Source organism: Typopeltis vanoorti, chromosome 9, assembly GCF_054136105.1.
Source record: "Typopeltis vanoorti isolate ZY-2024b chromosome 9, IOZ_Tvanoo_1.0, whole genome shotgun sequence".
Lineage (NCBI taxonomy): Eukaryota > Metazoa > Arthropoda > Arachnida > Uropygi > Thelyphonidae > Typopeltis > Typopeltis vanoorti.
The window spans coordinates 16,044,257-16,067,346 of record NC_143557.1 but is presented as its reverse complement, the minus strand read 5'-3'; the positions used below and the strand labels follow the sequence as shown (position 1 = coordinate 16,067,346).

At 35.3% G+C, this 23,090-nt stretch overlaps 1 protein-coding gene across 1 annotated transcript in view; it reads right to left on the bottom strand.

Annotated features, from left to right (window-relative positions):
• LOC150102899 (tRNA (34-2'-O)-methyltransferase regulator WDR6) overlaps window positions 1-23,090 on the bottom strand; it is a 624,232-nt gene that overhangs the window by 182,092 nt on the left and 419,050 nt on the right. Inside the window, exon 18 of the mRNA XM_090398196.1 lies at window positions 14,850-14,912. Coding sequence (XP_090254322.1) covers window positions 14,850-14,912 — 63 coding nt within the window. The remainder of the gene's footprint in view (window positions 1-14,849; window positions 14,913-23,090) is intronic.

The window sequence follows — 23,090 nt, the reverse complement described above, 5'->3', positions numbered from 1 at the left end:
CACAACTAAACAGGTTAGTCTGTTTAAAGAGGTACCAAGACAATAATATTATACTGAAATTTGTCAAAATTCAAAGCAAATTTTATTTAGCCACATATTTATGTATTTACAAATAGGTTAGTTTAACACTATTATATGAACAGATTAGTGCAGGTGGAGCTGTCAAAAATAAATACAGCTATCAATGCTCTACAACTGTGTAATATTTAAAACCCTGAACAGTGGGCAATCCTTCTCTGCATTTCCAACATTGGCAGATAAAGAAATCAAAATCCTCCAACACTGTAGTGCAATTACAGGATGACTGCAATTACAAAAAGATTGCATCCTTGTAAATTGATCATTAGTAGCCGTAACAGATAAAACTGTCAGCATGTTAAGTTGAGGACATAACTTTGCCATTACACCTAGGCAAGTGCCAGCCTGGTTTGGTCGGGTGGTTAGCACATCCGCTCTCCAGTCAAAAGGCTGCGGGTTCGAATCCCACCGTGGGCATGGAAGTTTGTGATCGTCTGTGAAAATACTAATGGTGGTAGATGGCGTTGGTGTAGATGATGAAACGTAATTGTGGTTGGTGGAGAAGGAGAGTTGTAGAATAGGTGCCCTCCCTCGATGAGTCTTTGGACTCCCTGGAGCTGTTATGTAATAGTAATAATAATAATAATAATAAAGTGAAAATAATTGTGTCCATTGAAAATGAAATCTATGACCAGCCTCCAGTTATAGCCAATAATAATTGTTTGGATAGCCAACTTCTTAATCCAATCTAAACTTCCCAGAATCAAAATATGCCAAAAAAGAAATCACAGGGTGTGATCCTATTAACTCACAAAAGAATAAAGTTTGCAAGTTACAGAAAAAAAACTCATTTCCCTGCCAAAAGAAACTGTTAGGAATTGACTTTACTTAAATAATATATATATATATTTTTGCCCCCTTAATGATATCTCCACCTTGACGTAAGGAGACTTGCATGCACAAATGACTTCAATAACTATGCCAGCAGCAGCTAAGCTACTAGTAGGGCTGCCGTGTGTGCAATGGAAGGGTTTGGAGAAACCTGTGCTGAGGTACACTTGACAGATTTTGACACTGAGAGCTTCTGAGAAAAGTGTCAACGTATGGTCTTTCTTCCTCCCTCTGTGATTGAATTGCAAGCTTTATAACTGATTGTTACTGCAGATAATGGTCAACTGTGTTCTCTCTTCGGATTTTCCTATTAAACAAGTGTTCCACTGGGCTCTGTTATCTCATCCATCTTGTTCCTCATACATATAAATGACCTTCTCTCAATAACCTCAAACCTATCCACAGTTCTATTGATGATAATACTCTCCATTCAATTCTACTCATACAACAAACATTTCAGGTTCATGATTATCTGCAACACATGCACTAAAACTGATCTCCACACCGTCATTCAGTGGAGCAATAACAGCCTAGTCACTTTCACTGTTTCAAAAACAGTATTGTTTTGTGGTGGTTGTTTTTTTGTTTTTTTTCCACAAAAAGCACCTTAGTTCTTGCTCTTCTTCCATTAATATTGATAATGCTCAACTTATCAGTAAGACAAGTCTCTCCTCTCATGCTGCCTCATACTCCTAGCCTTTCCTGGCATAATCCTATCAATTCTGCAGAATCCTCAGCTTTCAAAAATCTTGGCATCATTTCTCCGCAAGAATGTTACTTTGTTTGTTCAGCCATTTACTCCATAGAAATTCCAAATCTACTTAACCTTAGAATACTGCTCTTTCACATTTGTGGTGGTTCACCAAAAACATGTGTAAAAATTCTTGATGTTCAGAAGAGGGCAGTTTATTTGATTGACAACTCCCTCTCTCACAAACTCTCTTCAGCCACTGCTCACAAATAATCCTTATGTCTCATTTATTTGTGCTAAAACCACAATAAACACGAGCAACAGCTGTCAAGTATCCTTTTATAATTGTACTGACTCACCAAACCTGCTCTCATTCATCATTCTTTCTGTCTACCTCAGCTCCAAATGGAATAAGTAAAAATCTGTTTATTCTCATGAATAAAAGTGAATCCTTATGTTTTACCAGAAAAATTAATGTTTTACATAGAAGAATTCATTTTACAAGTAAAATGAATTCCTCCTGTTTACAAGAAAAGGGCAAGTATATCCAGGATTTATGATTATGAAAACTATGAAAGTATATCCAGGATTTATGACTAAGGAAACAAAAAACAGCAAGCCATAAATACAGAAATAAACAGACATAACAAGCACAACAAATTGTACATGATCTGTTTGTTTAGCATTGCATCAATGCAAACATACTTCATGTCATGCCTAGATGAATCATCTAATCAACATTATTTTTTCACTGAATATGTCCCCTCTTTATGGTCATTTACTAAGGTAGAATGTATACATGTATTGTTTATTATTGGTTAACTAATTATATTATGCAAACAGATTTCTTTCCTTCTACTCATGAGTTTCTATTTTTTTTAATTATGCTCATCATATATCGGGTTGTTGCAAATGAAATGCCCGTTGAATGACTGTCAGGTTTCTGCTGGTTGCTGAAGAAAGCAAGCGCTGAGGTATATCCAAATTTTTTATGTCATGTGACAGCGTCACACATGGGTGATACAATTGTAGTATTTGTTGTGTTCAATGAGCATTAAACATTGAATACTACCGACATCAAGTCAATCATGGAACCCAGTCAATTAAGGTTGCTAGACCTTTATGAGTTCAAATTGGGAAATTCTGCAGCGGCTGCAGTAAAAAACATCAAAAAAGCATTCGGTGGGGGGAACAACTAATGAGAGATCCACTTGCCGTTGGTTTGCAAAATTTTGCTCAGGAGATTTGAGGCTACAAAACAAACCCCGTGACCATTGTCCTTTCTCCATTGATTTGAATGAATTAAAGGATTTAATTGAATCAGATCCACGACAAACTGTACGAGAGATCACTCAGACACTAAATGTGCACTTCCCAACTGTTTCTTGCACTTGGCAATAATAGGAAAAGTAAGGAAGCTCGACAAGTGGGTGCCTCACGAACTCACTGATGAAAACAAAGCACAGCATTTGGAAGTGTGCTCTTCTCTCTAAAGTAGTAAAGAAGAAAGGTTCCTGCAATGAATTGTGACTGTGGATGAGAAGTGGATATTCTATGCCAATCATACACGTTCGTCGCAGTGGTTGGGAGTGAAAGAGGCTCCAGGAAGGACTCCAAAGGCACCTCTGCATCCAATGAAGATGTTTATCGTATAGTGGTCTTCTGCTGGTGTTATCACTACTCATTCCTTCCACGAGATGAAATGATAAATGCAACTAAATATTGTACAGATATGCGGCAAATGCATGACAAATTGTGCCTTAAGCAACCAGCACTTATGAATAGACACGGAGTCCTATTGTTTCAGGATAACGCCTGACCACATATGACAGTGTCAACAATACAGCAAATCAACAATTTGGGATACAAAATTGTGCCTCATCCTCTATATTCTCCTGACATTTCCCCAACAGATTACCATTTTTTTTCGGCACTTGAGCCATTTTTTGTACAAGCAATGCTTTACCAACGACGCATCAATTTATCAGGAAGTGGAGGACTTCATCACTTCCAGAGACACTGATTTTTACAAATGTGGTATAAATGACCTTGCCACATGTTGGCAACAATGCATTGATGCTGCTGGAGATGACTTTGATTAAACAGGTATTCTTCTTCTTTTTCAAATAAATCCGCTACAAGTCCTCAAGATTCGCTGACTAAATTGAATAACCTTTGTCATAGATATGGTATGAAGATCAGCAATAACAAGACAAAGACAATGAAAATAGGCAGAAGCATTGAAAATATTAACTACATTGTGAATGGAGAACCTGTAGAAAAGGTGAAACATTTCAGCTACTTAGGTATGATTTTTAGTGAAGATGGTGAATGAAATATAGAAATAGCCAACAGAATTAACAAAGCTGGTATGGTAGGAAGTGAACTGAATAAATTTATATGGAATAAGAGAGAAATTAGTCAAAACACTAAAGTAGCTGTATACAAGACAGTGTCCATACAAGACAAGATATGTGCCTTGCATTATGGGATACTGGGGCAACTGATGAGAAGTCATTATCCTTTATATACAAGTAGTTCAGTCAAGTTACTTCACTTACACTTGGATAAAGGATGAAACTAAGAATATAATTTTTTGGCATCCTTAATTTATAGTATAATCAAGTGAAAAAACTTTCAACATCTATTTCTAATTCAGAGTATTTTAGTAATAAGGTGGGACACCTTTTAATGCCTTGTATATGGAAATATGACTTCTGCATTAATTCAATCTTAGTTTTATGGATCTTGAGTGAATTACCTGAGGAGTGTATCCTTCACACAGCAGTTCAAGGGAAGAGATTGATTGCGACTGAATTTTTTTATTAGAAATTACAAGTGAGTAGTGGATTAAGTGATAAGTGTTAGTGATATAGTGATGGATGAATTGATTCGATACAGAGGAATTGATTTGGACTGAGTTCTGTTCAGCGAAAGATAAGGTTTCGCTATTAACTTTTAGTTTCAGTAATTGACACAAACATGGAAAAACCAATAGACAAAACAAAATTTGAAGACGTTTACCAGGAACTTATCTGCTTAGATGAACTACTTAATACTAACTGGCTGGGAAAGGTTAAGCTCTATAACACATTTCCCCCCACAACTGTCACAGATGACATTCGGGAAAATTGTCACCATGAACACATGACAGCGTCGGACTTCGGACAGCAAAGCTCGGGGCAATCACTAGACCCTGAAGATATGGCAATATCCCAAAACAATGCCCACCATAGCTGATAGAGAAGAATTCCAAACCGCTAAAACCAAAAAAAAGGAAAATCTCCGTTACTAGAGAATCACCCAACACAGTAGAAATGGAGACCGATAATAATACAAATTCAAAAGAAAGCATACTCCAGTCATTCTAAGAGATAAAAACCATTGGACATCAGTTGCTACTTCACTCAGAACCCTAGAAATACCATTTACTAAAGCCACTAACACAGAAGAAGGAATTCGCATCCAGCCAAAAACATTTACCGATTACAGACAAATAACAAAACTACTGGACAACAACAAGCTACCCTACCACACATTCACGCTCAATAGCGAAAAGAACCTGAAAATTGTGCTCAGGGTAACAGAATCCATAACAACAGAAGAAGTACAAGTAGATCTTCAAAACAAAGGCTTTAGATCTACAAAGGTCAGCCGTATGCGTAGACCTGACAAAACACCATACCCTCTAAAATTGGTAGAGATCAGCTAAGACCAGAAACACATCTACAATCTTCAAACTATCTGCGATTTAGTGATAAAGACTATATAGCTAAAACATAAACAGAAAACGACGCAATGTCATTGCTGTCAAAAGTTTGGCCACTCACAACGCTGCTGCAAAGTAGAGTACCGATGTGTTAAATTTTGGGTTCAAACACGCAACAATTGAATGCAAAAAACCCCACACACAACCAGCAAAGTGTGCAAATTGTGGAGGCTCACATCTTGCAAACTACAAGGGCTGCATAGCATTTCCTGAAAACCAGCAAACCTCTACAAGAACGCACGTCCTCCCATCAAACCACAGTCTCCACAACGGACGGAAGATCGTACGCTGAAGTTACAAAACCAAAAGACCCAAAACCAACCCAATCACAACAAACCTATTCTACAGAACATAACAAGCCACATAGGTGAAATGCTGGCTGAACTCCAGCAAACCAACCCAACTCAAGAAGCGAAGGATATCATCCTAAGGCACACACACACACACACACACACACACACGGTCACTGCTTGTTGAAATCCTTAATGGATAAGGCCAATAGGAAACCTAAATCATTACAGATTGTCAGCTGGAATGCAAACAGACTACCCAACAAGATACATGAACTACAGGAGTTTGCAGCAGAAACCCAAGCAGACATCATCCTTATTAATGAAACACAACTTCGTCCACGTGACAAGATTAGAATCAACAATTATAGCTCAGACAGAACCTATGCAAGAAGTGGAGACACCGCCATCTTTGTCAAAAGTAACGTAAAACATAACTCAATAGCCGAACCCCAAACAGAACACATGGAAACTACAGGAATAGAAATTCATATGGAAAACACAAGTAGTATCAGGATATATGCAGCCTACAAACAAAAAAAAACTTCTAGATTCAGACCTGGACGAAATACTAAATGCAGGTAAAGCAGTAATCGTAGCTGGAGATTTGAACACCAAACATTCTGCATGGAACAGCAGAAATTCAAATATCAATGGCAAACTACTGAACTCATATACTACTACAAGAAACATGACAGTAATAGGACCCACAGAACCAACACACTATGGAGCCGTCGAGATGTACTTGATATAGCAATACTCAAAAACATTGCTCACAACTATCGAATACAAGCAGTTAACGACTTAAGTTCTGATCACAACCCCATCATATTGCAACTAGGCACCATACAAGATGAAACAGAAAACACCACCACCTTTATAAACTGGAAACAACTTCCCTCTATCTTCCAGGAAAACCTTAGCCCAGTACCACATATAACATCCACGGAAGAAAAAGCGTGAAAAACAACTACTAACAGCAATATCACATGCAACAAATAGAACCAAATGTGCACCACCAAATAAACTCCCAGAGGACATAAAACATCTCATCCAAGAGAAAAATAGGTTAAGAAGAAAATACCAGAGAACATTGGATCCCGCAGATAAGCAGGCAGTTAACAGAGCAACAAACCAGGTTCGGTATGCCCTAAAGGATCACAGTAATGAACTTTGGAATAACAAGATACATCACTTAAACACAGAGGATCAGTCACTGTGGAGAATGATGAGATCACTTCGTTCGAAACGCAACACACTTCCTCCAATCCAAGGTGAATATAGAGTCACCTACACTGATGAGGAAAAGGCAGAAACATTTACAGACAACTTAGAAAGGCAATGCAGCCCCAACTATACCAATGAATATTTAAACTTTATAAGAAAAATACACACCCAAGTGCGCAAAATAACTGAAAACGCCTCACTCCAATCCAACAACAATTCCATATCACCGACAGAAATATATGAAATCATAAGGAAACTAAACAACAGAAAGGCTCCGGGGGTCCAGATGGTATAACGAACAAGGTGCTCAAGCTACTCCCATGTAAAGGGGTTATGCATCTGGTAGCCATCACTAATGCCATCTTTTGGCTAAATTATTTCCCAGAGCAATGGAAGCTTACTGATGTCTTCATAATTCTGAAACCTGGAAAAAATACACAATTTCCACAGAACTATTGGCCCATCAGCCTTCTATCATGTGTAGGCAAAATAGCCAAACACGCTATACTAACACGGATACAAGAGGCAACAGATAACAACCAAGTCATACAAGACGAGCAATTAGGATTCAGAAAAGAGCATTCTATAACTCTCCAAATTTACAGAATTATCGAATATATTACCCAAGGCTATGAATGCTGCCAACACTCTGGCACAGTCTTCCTGGACATAACACAAGCATTTGACAGAATTTAGCATCATGGTCTAATTTTTAAACTACACCAAGTAGGAATCCCAATACCACTAGTTCTACTTATAAAATCTTATCTCTGTAACAGAAAATTTAAAATAAAACTGAATGGAATCAGATCCACAGAAAGGAAAGTCATGGCAGGAGTCCCAGAAGGCTCTCTGCTATCTTCCCTACTCTTCTCCATATACATGGCGGATCTCCCCAAGTTGTCCCCATCCATCACCGCCCTCTATGCCAATAACACAATTATCATAGCCAGATCCTTCCATCCACATCTGGCCGTAAAGAAGCTACAGAGAGCAGTCAATGAACTGGAGGAGTGGTACACCAAATGGCGCATTGCCATCAATCCAGGAAAAAGCTCGGCAGTACTCTTTACCAGACATAAAGCAGAACCAAACACAAGCATACAAATGTTTAGAAAAATCATCCCTTGGTACAACTCTACCAAGTATCTAAGAGTTCATCTTGATAAACGCCTAAACTTCAAGACACACACATAAATACTATCCCCACTAAAGCAAGTCAGACAATAGCACAGCTATATCCACTTTTGAATAGGAACAGCTTCCTAAATAAACACAACAAAATTCTCCTCTATAAATCAGTCATAAGACCGCAGGGTAACTTATGCCTCACCAACCTGGGCACAGCTTAAAGCAACATCAACAGATTACAGATGATCCAGAACAAATGCCTCAGAATGGCATTTAATGCCCCCTGGTTCATGAGAAACCTCCAGTTACACCAAGAAGCTAACCTTCCAGATATCAAGACCTACATGACAGAATTAGCAGTATTAACTGTCTCTTGCCATCGCAAGAGACAGCTAATACAGCTTACAATGCTCACAATGAGCAGGTAAATTACCCACAATAATCCTCTTACACACAAGCCAAAATCAGATGAAGGGATAAAGAGTCAAGGACTCGGCCCATCTCCCAAAGAACTTCAAAGTTCTTAGTATCACTTCTGAGTCTGGCTATCACTGATGAGACCTCAATAAAAGTTGAAACTGGTTCTGGGTATGGCCCTTCCCATAATGCATAACATTATACATGTCTGTAAAAATAAAAATATGTACCTTGCATTATGGATCCATGACAACTGATGTTAAGTCATTAGCCTTTATATACAAGCAGCCATTCGTGAAGTTACTTAATGTGCAAACTTTGTTTGCTTACACTTGGATAAAGAATGAAACGAAGCATATAATTAGTCATCATCAAATTCCTGATATATACCCTCAAGGGTATATATGATATGATATACAGGATATGATAGTACTACATGAAAAATTTACATCATTACTAACTTCCTATCTACAATTAAGTTAAGTTAGTTGGCATCTTTAAATTTATAGTATAACCAAGTGAACAAATTTGGATATAGGTGAGGAATAATATCCAATTACCAAAACAAGCTCACACATAAAAATATAGCAAATTGGCACACCAATTTTTTTAAAATAACTGGAAGAGCTGACCTGACATGATAAAAATATAAATCTATTTTCTGGTTGTTTGTTGCATGTAATAGGGCATGATTTCCTTTCTTTAGATTTATCCATCAATGCTAAAATACCCCACATTTCTGAAGCTCTTTCTTCCTCATACACAACATATCATTAAGCTCAAATTAAATGATAAGAGTATAATCATCTTTTTCATTCAACAAATCCTGCAATGACATATATCCAAAGCTATAAGATCTTCCATAATCACTGCCCCTTAAACAATGATCTCATCTCCTTGCTATATTTCTGTGGAAAGATGACAACCTTGTCAACTTAAATGCCTCAAAAACACAATCTTGCTTTATTTCACATCAATTACCACTTACAAGGATGGTCTGAAAAGTTCTCGGCCTAACAATGAAAAAACAAATTTATTATTTCAAAATTACTTTTATTTTTCAACATAATCTCCCTTAAGACTAATACATTTATTCCCGCAATGCTCCAGTGCCATTATCCCATCCCTGTAGTAGTTCTCAGTAAGATCTGCAAAATACTCCACTACAGCTGCAATCACCTCTTGATTTGAAGAGACACGATGACCAGCGAGGAAGAGTTTTAGTTTTGGGAAGAGATAGAAGTCAGAGGGAGCCAAATCTGGGGAATAGGATGGATGTTCCAACAATTCGTAGTGCAGATCCCTTAATTTTCCCATTGCCAAAACACCTTTGTGGGCAGGTGCATTGCCCAGATGAAAGGTGATTTTTTTCTTCTGCAAACCAGGTATTTTCTCACGAATTTTTTTGTCTAGTCTGATTAAAAGATAGGAATAATATTCTTCGGTTATTGTTTTACCCTTTTCAAGATAATTAATAAACAAAATGGCTTTAGCATCCCAAAACAACGATGTCATAACTTTTCCTGCTGATGAATCGACTTTGCCTTCTTGGGTGCAGAACAATCAGCTTCTGTCCACTGTTTTGACTGCTGTTTGGATTCTGGTGTGTAATGGTGAATCCAAGTCTCATCCATAGTAATAAATCGATGCACAAAATGAGTTTTATTCTTGTTAAAACGCTCCAAGCACTGTTCAGAATTTTCATGCAAGTGCATTTTTGATCTGCTGTGAGCAAGCATGGCACCCATTTTGTGCGAAGCTTTTTCATTTGCAATTCTTCATGCAAATTATATCCCACACGTTCTTTTGAAATGCCTATTGTCTCAGCAATTTCATGCACTTTGACTTTCCGATCATCAACCATAACATGCACTTGATCAATGATTTCTGGTGTTGTTACACTTTTTTGGACGTCCTTCACATGGATCATCTTCAAGGCTGGTACGCCCATGTTTAAACTCGGCAGTCCATTTCTTAATTGTCAAAAACGAACGAGAAGAGTGCCCATAAACTTTCATGAACTTTGAATGAATTTCTTTTGGCACTGAGCCTTCTTTTACAAAGAATTTTATAACCGTACAATCAGTGGTGAGCTATGGAAATTTTAACAAAGGGCTCGCTTCGTCGAGCAAAAAAAAAGCCGTATTTCACACAAAAATTTTATTAATACAGCTCGCGCACAAATGCCAATCAAAAAGTATGAGGGGACAATCAACCTGTAAAGGCTATAATTTTTAAACAAATATTTCATGATCTAAACATGAAATATCTGCACACTATCATCTGTGTTAATTTATCTTACATAAGAAAAACATTTCTTAACTATCAAAATATAATAAGAATAAAATCTTTTATAATTGCACATATGCAATAGTCTGCAATTTTTATAGACAAGATAAATATGTTTTGTTTGCGATAGAAGTTTTTATGACAAACAATCTATAAATAATAAATAAATATTATCTAAACACAATAATATCGAAATATGTTATATTTTTCTTTTGTTTTTATACTTCAAGTGATAATCAATGGTACCAATCAAGGGGCATTATTTTATAGTCCTATATATTCATATGTGATTACCAAAAGTGAATTCTTATTTGTAAAATGGTAGTAACAGTAACTATAATATTTTATTTAATAAAAGCACTTTCGAGACAATTTTACATGAAAAAAAAAATAATAAAATAACTCGCTGTCTGGTGCACATTTACCCAGAAAAAACTCACTCCTTTACAGGTTAACATTTGCAAACAATTACTTTAAAGAAATACTTATAACAACAGCTGCCACACCTTATTTCCTTCCTCCTTCATGTTTTGTGTTTTTCTATGAGGATCTATAGCTGAGCGATGCTTTTCTAGAAAAGATTTGGCATAGGGATTTGGATTAAATTCATTCAAGGGTTTGTCATTTATACATACTGTCATTATATCCGAAATATGTTTTATAGTGAGAGAAGATCTCTTCGTCGTTACGATATTATTCATCACAGTAAAAGCTTGTTCAGCTTCAGTGATGCAAATTGCAATTGTTGCCATAATGACTTTGGCTTTTTTCACCATGTTGGGAATTTCGTTTTGTCAAAGCCATTTCCACTAAATCTCTAAATTCGTTAATTTTAATTTCATATTTCAAAATAAAATTTAAAGATCTTATTCTCTTTTCTCCTTCTAACCATGGACATGTAACTTCTTGCATATTCCATGTTTCAGGATAACATACATTTAAAATGTTTTTCAGTTCTTTATCTTTCATATCCTCATAATTTTCATTTTTAAGTTTAAAATTATTTTGCTGCATTAATCTATCCTTCAAGGACATTATAAGAGAGTATAGTAATGTTTCTCGCGGTAGTTTGTGAAATCTGATTTTGCTTTCAATTGCTATTCCTTCAAATTCTTTTGATTTTAACATGGTATCAATTTTAGATTCATATGAACCTACAGAATTTTTAAAATCATTAATTGCATTAATTGTTCACATGATTAAGGAGTTAGCCTTTATAATACTTATACTGCGACTTTGTAGAGCTTCTGACAGATATGATAATTCCTGTACAATATCAATCATTAATGCTAGATCTTTTAAAAATTCCAAATTGAGAAGTTGGTTTAAAAAGGCCTTATATTTATTGTTCGATGCAAAATGCTTGCACAAAGTTGGGTGATTTCTCCACACAGCAAGAGCCGTTCATAAACTGCAAGCTGCCCATCGTGGTCCAAACACACGGCCGATCTTTAAAATTTCGATACCAAGGTCTTTTGCAATCGTGTTCAATTCTCATTGATTTTTTGATGATTGATCATAAAAAGCATAATTTATCCATAAATATTTCAAAATGATTTCTTTCTTTAATGTTTTTTATCGAATCATCTAATGCTAATTGTAAATGATGAGCTATGCAATGCCCAATCACAATGTTGGGAAATTTTTGTAGAAGTTTGATTGCAACACCTGATTTGTTTCTTAACATGACACTAGCTCCATCAGAACAAAATGCAATGAGATGAACTTTTAAACAGTTATCAGAAAATCCATATGAATTTAAAGTAGCAATTATAGTAGCATGTATATATTCCATGGTGGTATTTTCTAGTTCTACAAGATCTACAAAAATCATACATGGTTCAGTGAGCTCAACTTGTATGTGAATAACTAAAACACTTATTTTTGATAATGTTGTTGATTCGTCTACTATTATAGAAATTTTGCAATTTTTTTCTATTATTTTGGAGAATATTTCTAATTTTATTTGTTTAGAAATATGTTCAACTGTTTTAATTCCTGAGAATCTAGAATGCAATTCTAGATCAATACCATTTTTAATTTGCAGCTCGATTCATTTGGTAAATCAGACATTGGTTGGTTTTTCTTCACCAAACTATAAACAAAATTAAACATTTTTGATGTTATCAAAATTTCTTTTTCATTTTGTTTGTCAATTAAATTTGGTAATATAGATTTGCTACATTCTTCATTTATTTTTTGATTTTATTATGAGCATATGATTTATTATGTTTGGATAACTTTTTATGCAAAGATGCGGTTCTTGAGTCTGTAGTGTTTCCATACGGTTCTATTTTCATTTCTACCCATTCCTCTGATAGGTGACAACTTTTTTCTCCTTCAACACCTAAGTTTTTATATTTTGAGCAAACATGACATCCCTTCTAACAACTTATACAGTTATTAGAAGGGATGTCATGTATTTCAGAAGTGTTTTGAAATACGATGCTTGCTTCTCGTTCCAGCAATCAGGTAAATGATTTTCTTTTTCTCCTCCAACTTGTTGCATATTCATTGAATCAATGAGTGTATTATCTTCAACTGCAGTAGAATCAGCAGAATTACTTTTCATTATTTTTTCTTTCCCAAAAAAATTTAATAAATTTGACTGTCTATTCATGTTTCATGGGTAAAAATACTTTTACAATTATAAAAATAAAATTTGCTGAATATATAGTTTTTAAATATATTATTATTTTTAAATTTTAAACACAAACAATTGTTATACATCAGTGTACTGACGAACACAGAACTAATGTCCAGTGGAACAACCCATTAATGACAGTTTTTCCACTGGTTGTTCCACTGGTTATGGCTACTGGTTTTACCATACGATTGGCTACCAGAAGGGAGAAGGGTAAAGATAGTGCATGCCCTTATTTTATTTTAAAACTTGGGCACATTCGTTATAGAGGAGTTGAAACACTAATTCCAAATAATCTATACACTGCCAAATAGACTAATTTTTGTTAGGTTACCATATGAGTTTGTCGCTTAATATATTTCAAAAAAATCATGTTTTTTTTTGTTTTTTTTTGAAAAAATAAAGTAAACAAGAACAAGGAGCTCGCAAATTTGAAAAAAATTTAATAAAGGGCTCGGCACAAGCCCCTTATAGCTCACCACTGTGCACGATACTCAATTTTATTCACTTCAAGGGATACAGACAACACTTTTGCTTCAGACCACTGTATAAAACAAACTACTTGATAGAATGACTTGCAATTTCACATGAATGCTTATGACAAATGTACCAACATAGAAAAAAAAAAATCTTGTTGATAGTGTTGCCATCTATGGCTGAGGCCGAGAAATTTTCAGACTGTCCTCGTAACATTTACTTTTGATAATACACAGATCTCCATGCAAGATAAGATATCTTTTTTCTTCTTCAAGTGAGTAATGCATCCATAACCTCTTTTACAAGTACTGGAAACATGCATCTTTAGCCGTGTACTGCACGGATCTGAAACATGGGTAATAAATAAGGAATCAAGAAAAGGAATTTTGGCATTTGAAAGAACTTGTTGCAAGAAGATTCTAAGAATAGCATGGGTGCAGAAAATCACAAATGAAAAGCTCTATCGAAAGATACAACCAAAACAGAATCTAATGCAGAAGATTATAAAAACGGGAGCTGCAATTATTTGGACACGTGTAGAATGAGTGAGGACCAGAACATAAAGACATTTATGTTTGGTATTTTGGATGGTGTAAACAGAAGAGGTACACCATAGAGAGAATGGATGGACGACATAAAGGACTGGTGTGGAATGGGTGTATAGAAAATGTGACACTGTGCACTGGACAAAGAAAAGTGGAAGAAGATAGTGAAGGAGGCATCGGACACCAACGGGCAGTGAGCACATTGTTTGTGATGATGATAATGATACACTTACTGGGTCAGTTATCTTTGATTATAGTAAAAGACTGAGATAGCATGAGGGAAAGTTGCAGCAAAGATATACCAAACACTATCAGGTTCGGTTTCACTTTTGGTGAAAAATGAACATAAATTTTTACTTTGCTATTTGTTCTACACAGTAAACGTGCATATTTTACAATTAACTCAAATATCAGTAATCATACTAGTAATTATAAAACTGATAATATAAAGAAAGGATACTAGTTAAGCCTAGAATCATCAGTGTATTGTCTTCTCCTCCAGCAGCAAATATGGATAGTTCTCCTGTAGGGGAAAATAATTATCATAATAAGCTGTTATCAAGAACATGCTAAAACAAAAATAAATACGGAATAGCAAGCAAATAGAATCCCATAACTTTTGGATATCAATGATTTGGATTAAATGATTTCTTATTATATTTGAGAAGAGGTATGTTAGATGATCAAAACAGTTGCATTGGGATAGAAAAACATATCAAAACAACTGAATTTGTACTTTATTCATACTATTTCCATGATTACTTTTTTTTTTTACATTTTGTCAATCACTACAGCATAAAAACAACAAGAAGGATTTTAAATGAAAATGTTCCATTTTGAAAAAGGATCATCATAGGGGACAGCATTTTTGGTTAAGTAAGCAAACATCACTACCTCTTGCAACATTCTGTATTTGTTGCATGATATGCTAATGTCAATACTTCATTGATATCCTTAGGGCATGGTACCACACAATGCAAAATGATGATGCACAAATATAATATAGTGCATTATAACCAAAAACAGACTGTTCATGACCTTAGTCATTAACTGATTGTTTTTGTCAGTTGGTATGCTTGTCAGAGAGTGTGAGCAAGAGCATAAGGAGCAGTTCTGTTGCATGGAGAGGGATTAGTAAGTGGAATGTATTATCTGGCATTGTGGTGAAGGCAGATACATTGAATGAGTTTAAAGCATGGTTCGATGGGATTTATGTAACAGTGTGTACCTACTACGATGTCTTTTAACTCCATGAAAGTCTGGTGTTATAATAATAATAATTTGTGTAACAGAACACTGGTCCCCACACTATAAGAATCTACTGTTTCAAGCCTGGAAAAAAAAAAACCTACAAAATTTCTGTGGAATAAAGACTTAGATATTTATAACAAATGAGAATTCTTCTTCTTTTGAGTGCCATCTCCTATCAGAGGTCAGCGACCACCTTGGCAAATTTTGAGCGATTCTCAGCCACTCTGAGCAGTCTCTCAGAGTTAATGCCAGTCCACTGTCTGATGTCTGCCAGCCAAGATTTTCTTTGTCTTCTTCTTCCATTTATCTTCCCTTTTATAATCAATTGAAGCAAATGAGAATAAGAATTGTGTATATATATATGTGTGTGTGTAATTTTACATGCCACAGATACACATGTAGCCTGTCTGTAACTTAACAATCCCCCCCCACCTCCTCCTGCCATCTACCTTAAATGCTAGGTATTTCTGCGATTTATGTATAAGAGTGTATGTGCCTGCTGTGATGCATCTTTTGACTCCAGGGAGGTCTGGTGCTATAATAATAATAATTTGTGTAACAGAACACTGGCCCCCACACTATAAGAATGTGTGTTGAAGATTGTATAGTACGCCCACAGATTCGAGATCCTTTGACACTTCTGCACGTCACAAAAAGGAGAATCCATTCCGATAATAGGGTAGTCAATCCATCTTCTGGGATGAGTTTGTTTATTATTACAGGTCGGAAAATTTAGCTTTTCTTTTACGAACATTGTAGTTTTTAAAGTGGTAACTATTTTGCTTGTATGACAGTTAGAAAAATGTATGTAGAGTATTAACAAAATTAAAAAAAGGTATAGCATAAAACAAAAATTTAACGAAATTTACTTTTAAGAAAGTTTTGTATAAAATAAAAATAATTATACAGAAAAACAGAAATTTTTTTCAAATGAACTTAGATATTCTAAACTTACAGTTAAGAGAACTGAGACACTTTAACGTCCTAAACCGATTAATTATTTATGATTTGTTGTGACTTTTAACAAGCCCATCTAAAAAAAAAAAAGGTTGGAAAAAAAATACCATTATCAAATCCTTTTAATCTTCATAGTCATCTGAATTGGTGTCCGAATCGCCATCACTTTCACTTAAATTGATCACCAAAATTCAGCAGAAGATGGCGCTGGTGTCGTTGTGTGTTAGTTAAAGTTGGTGGAGACGGAGAGTTGTGGAGTGGGTACCCTCCCTCGATGAGTCTTTGGCCTCCATGGAGGTGTGACGTAATAATAATAATTCTTTGATAATTCCGTCTCTGTTCCAATACATATTTTCCAATGAGGTGACATGAGAGCAATATTTTCCCCAGTTTTGAACTGTAATACTTTCAATCGCCTGTTTTGAAAGCTTAAAACGTTTCAACATATCAATATCCCCAGTTACGTTGCCATAGCGAACAGTTGGCACTCTTTTCTCGACCGCGTAAAATTCGTGAATAGTTCTTCTTATAACGTCTACATCAAAATCATATAAAGCTACGTTTTCGATGGTTTTCTTTCTCTGGTGCTTTTTTTTTTTTTTAGGAGATTTAAATTTTGGCTTACCTTCATCTTTTGATTCCCTACGAATTCTTTTAACAGTCAACTCTGATATGCCTGCAATTGCACTTGCATGTTTTATGACTTGAGAAAGGGGAACAAGCAGACTGCCTTCTAACGATTCTTTTTCGCAGAATATCAGCACATTATTCAATATTCTTTTGCAAGAGCTACTAAAAGGTTCAACACCAGAACTTGTTGACTGTACTGGATCCATCATACAAATTAATAATAAAAAAATAATGCAAAAAAGCGACAACGAAAATTTATGACATATATCCATATATTTCTGCATTGTTTGCAGTAATTTTGGATTAGTATGTGCATACAGGCTATAATAATGTTCTAAAGTATGCACATACTAATTCAAAATTGCTGCAAACAATGCAGCAATTTTGAATTAGTATGTGCATACTTTAGAACATTATTATAGCCTGTATGCACATACTAATCCAAAATTACTGCAAACAATGCAGAAATATATGGATATATGTCATAAATTTTCAGTGCTACACATGATGTAGATCAATGCTTCTTAAACTGTTTTGTAGAGCTTTCAGGTTCCAATAGATTCCTCAGAGAATGCAATCATGCTCTGAGAAACCAAAGATTCTCTTCTGTGAATGCAAAAAATACTATCTGGATAAACTATATGAGTGTGAGAAGAGTGATGACTTCACATCAGTTGCTTCCATATACAAGTAGCTCGGTCATGAAGTTATTTCATGTGCAAACTTTGTTTGCTTACACTTGGATAATGTATAAAACCAAGAATATAATTTCTTGGCATCTTTAATTTAGAGAATAACCAAGTGAAAAAATATTCAACACTCAGTCATTGCCTCTGCCAGATAATTCCTGAGTTTATCATAATCAGTTTGCCTTATGGTTCCACATATAACTCTCACATAAGTAATATATTCCACAGAGAATGCAGGCATGCTCTGAGAAACTTAAGGTTCTCTTTTGTGAATGGGAAAAATACTATCTGGAAAAACTATATGAGTGTGAGAAAAGTCTTTATCATAGTCTTCAGACACGCCTCATCAGTTTTTTATGGCCCAGTGAAAGCATTAATATCAATTTACTTATTTACCAATAGAAATAAAAAGCATAAGTTAGATTTCTTTTTAAAACAACAGAAGTATTTTCAGTGTTTTGTACTCATTCACTGTTATAATTTCCTTTCTGATAATTTCCTATTAAGATTTTCATAGTGGTTCATTTACAACAATATGAAAGATATTGTAAATGAAATATCACATCTTCCTACAACTGGTGAAAGTGCTATGAAGTGATCACCTGGATGGTGGACTGCCATATCAGGACTTTTGTGAGAAAGAGTTATGTGTTGAACCATAAGCCAGATGATTATGGCAAACTCAGGAATTATCTGGCAGAGGCAATGAATCAATGCTGAAAGTTTTTTTCACTAGTATGTGTGTGAAGATGTTGCAGATATTTATGTACAGAGGCTGAATAAGAGAAAAGAACAAGTGTGTATATGAGAAATGTGAAATGCTGATGGACCATGAAGCTTGCTGAAATATGAGTTTAAATAGTTTAATACAAGTAGGGAACATGACGTCGTAACTGACATGGAAGTTGACAATAAAGTGGGTGATAATTTATAAACTGTTAAAAAATAGAGTGAAATTATTCATAAAGTGGGCAATAATGACATTGAAAAACACAGTGCACTTAACAATAAGGTGAACGGGACTGATAACAAACAAGTGTGTGTGACAGGCAATAAAATAGAGAGAGAGTGAATGTTAGTGAAAAAAGGGACACATGATTTGAAAGCTCAGTTGGTGAAGATGAGACAGATATAGAGTGAAATGAAGAAAATTGTAGATATGTATGGAAGACTGAAGAAGGCGAAAACAAATGATGTCAAGTATGAAAACGGTAATGAAAGATGGGAGTGGCGGTGTATGGTGATTCCATTATTAGAGGTGTGGTAAAGGAGAAGATGCACAAGGTTTGTTTTCCTGAAGATAAAATGAACAGTGATTGGAGTTGATAGTAGTAATAGTAGGGCAAATGACTTGACTCAGAACAGGGAGAATTGAAGACTGGATATCAGGAGGTTATTGATAAGGGTACATGATAATAGTGTGAAAGGAAAACTACTTGAGTGTGCAGCAAGAATTATGAATGATATGTAGGCAAAAATGTGTAGAATGAATTTGAAGGAAGAATTGAACTGTATAAGTGATGGACTGCATTTGAATGGTTTTTGTGTGAGTCATTTGGAGAAACTGCTGCTGGAAGGGACAGTAATGAGTACAGAGAATGAATCTGAGCAAGTAAGAATCAATGTGAAAGAGTGGGAGAGTAAGGAAGGAGAGATTGAAGTGGTACTTATGAATGAAGAAGTGGGTGCCATGAGGGTAGAGAATGAGAGAACAAGTGTGCAAGAAAAACAGAGAAATGGAGGGACTCATGGTGGACAGCAGAACACAACGAGAGAAATGTTGATGCTTAAAGAGTGTATGTGTGTAGACAAAAAAGGAAGGGGATCACTTGGGATGTAGGGGAAAATAGTTGGATTTGAAGAAGGTTCTAGGATGAGTGAGGAGAAAAAGAAATGGCTTGAGGAAAGTATGGAGAAGTCACATCTAATAAGTGGTATCAGTGAAACTTGTTATAGATCCAGAAATGGGCTGTTATGTTTGTACAAATGACAGAAATATCAGAAACAAGTGAAATTAAATTGTTGCATTAATTGAGTTTCTTCACCCAAAAATTGATGGTGAAGATGAGGCAGATGCGGAGTGAAATGAAGAGAACAGTAGATATATATGGAAGAGGGAAAAAGACGAAAGCAAATGATGAGTATGAAAATGGTAACGAAAGATGATAATGGTGAGAGAAGAATGCAAAAGGTAGAAGAATCTTTCAACAATAACTTTGTAAATAATCCCATTCTACTCAAACGAGATCGCCTTCTAATCATTCACAATAAAAGGACAACTCATTACAGTCAGAATCAGTTTATATACTTACTGTTACAAACTGTTATTTTTCATAGAAAAGAAAAATATAGATACAGCTAGACATGATTGCAATGGGTCACCCCCATCCCAAGTCAATTTCTATATGGGAGTTCTTAAAGAAACAAGCAATTAATATAACTACACACAAGCCAACCATCTAGCTGCAATATGTAAATGATGTGTTTCTTTTAATTAACACAAATTATCAGTATGCTTTCCATCTTCCAAAGATAAAAACGGTCTCCTCTAGCTCTGCCAGGTGTCTACTAAATTCCTTGTGATTGTCCTCATTCTTACTCTGTACAAACTGGACGAGCTGTAGAAAAGAGAATATAATAACACCAATCTTATATTAGCAACAGTAAATCTGACAAATATGGTTTGGCACAGCAGAGAATAGATACTGACCACAAAATCCTATGATCTGATACACACTTACTTCATCAATATTGGTATAAATTTGAACATTTGTTCAAAATAAACAAAAAAAGAAGAGGCCTTACTCCACCATCTGAACTTAAATTGGAACGACTGCCTCTCTTTATCAAGATATGGGAAAGTTTTATTCTAATCACACATCACTAATTTTTTTAATAGCTAGTTAATAATTAATACTGATATTCCATCAGATGTATCATTGCATTGTTTATGTATAACATCACATGGCTCTTACTTTTCAAAGCAATCCATTGTTCACATTCTAGCTCTTTGAAATTAATCATCATCACTGATGATGGCCTATAGTATTCAGGCTGAAATATAGCCTTAAATGAATAGTATTACTTATTCTTTATGTTTTTCATGTCAATTATAAGAAACCTCTCATGGCTCAAGTATCTCTTAAAGAACAAATGATGTTTAATTTTGGCCACATCAGATGTATTTTTAGCACATTTGAACAGCTTGCCATCCATAAATGTATTCAATATAGAAAAAAAGAAACAATCATTCCTGTCATGGATGGATAAATTACAAGACTGCCAAATTGTTCGTTACCTGTTTCTGTTTATAGAAAATACACAGAAGAAGTTACTTATAGTCACAACACTACCAACCATCCCAATACTATGGCATTCTCAAAACATTCTCTCTCACTCACTCACTCACACACAACTAGGGCTATTTGTTCTAATGACACAGGCCATACAAATACAAACCACATGAAACAGAGAAAATATTGCATTCTCACCAAAATCTGCTACCCAAAATTGCAACAAATCCATTCCCATTTCCTATATCTGGTGTACAAATTGACACATCTAGCCAACAACTTTCACCTGTGCTCTAAAGGATTAGCCCTATATTCTTTCTTGCACATCCTGGAGTTTATAAGGTTCCTTGTGCCTGCAGCTTGGCCAACAGATGACAGACCATATAACAAGTCAGTACTACCAGACCATACTTTGAATACTCCTTCATATAGGATTAAATGGGAAAGACAACTGTACTACACAGAAGTCACTTTGGGTCTGAGAGACTATTTTTAGAATACTCTGAATCACCCCCCCCTTTTTTTTTCTCTTTTAAATGGAATGAGTTTGATGGCAGAAAAGACTTCTATAAGAGGGATGGCCTGCACTTGAATTCATTTGGCATCAGGAGCCTAGAAAAATTACTTCTAGGTATAAGACCTAATGCAGAGAATCAGGGAAACTAGATCATCAAGGGAGGAATGGGGGAAAATGTGTGTGAAAGTTCAGCTATGGTATGTAAACATGATAAAGATATGAATGTCTTTGAACATGATTATGTATGTGGCAAAGGGGTGGGAAAATATGCTTTGGATTTGGACATTTTAAGTATGTCTGGAGAGAGAAAAGAGAAAATTCTAGAACAAGACCAAATAGACTGCATATCTAATCATAAGAATAGGCTAGGTAGTAATTTATTATGTCTATACACAACTGCCAGGAGCATCAGAAACAAAGGGGTTGAGTTCGTTGCTTTATTGAATATGATGTGGCCTAAAATTGTTGCCATTAGTGAAACCTGGCTATCAGAATCGGATATCATAACTGGGATTGAGTGTAATGAGTATACTATTTTTAGGAATGACAGAAGAGATAAGAGAGAAGGAGGAGTACTATTAATGATATCAGATGACTTAAGTCCAGTCAGGGTAGAAACACAAGAAAATAACGATGGTAACAATGTCCCATGTAGTGACGAGTTTAAGTCTATGTCAGAGGATGAAGAAATGCATCGCCAATTTAGCCATATTGGTACCAAACGAGTGATCATTATGGCTGACTTTAATTTTCCAAACATTGATTGGGTAGAAGAGAAATATGATAAGAAAGAACAGGAATTTATTGTCTTGTTACAAGACAACTTTCTCAAGCAGCACGTGAAAGAAGGAACTCAAGGTCGAAGAATGTTGGATTTGCTCATAGTGTCAGAAGATCTCTGTCAAGAATATGGCTATTTTACAACCAGATGGTGACTGATCAGACCTTATACAATGATACATTGTACAAGGTCTTCATTTTAAACCAAGTTTGGCCAGTACACATTAAAGATCTAATGTGTACTGGCCAAACTGTGAAATTGGCTATGATACATATTGTAGAGCACAGCTCAACAACAAACCACATGTCAAACCACAGAATCGATCTCTTTTCAAATTTGCATTTTACTCCAATGATGTAAGCCACAGAACATAAAAAACTGGTTGAATAAACAATTCACCCCAAATGACTAAAAATATAGTCTATCCTCTTTGAGGATTTTTTTTTTTTAATACTGATCCCATAAACAAGAAAATGAAGAATCTATAAACACGTCACGGCTATGTGTGGGGAATGCAGGTAAGGAAGAAGTTAATTGACATTTCTGAGAAAGAAGTTAATTGACATTTCTCTTGAATAGTTGC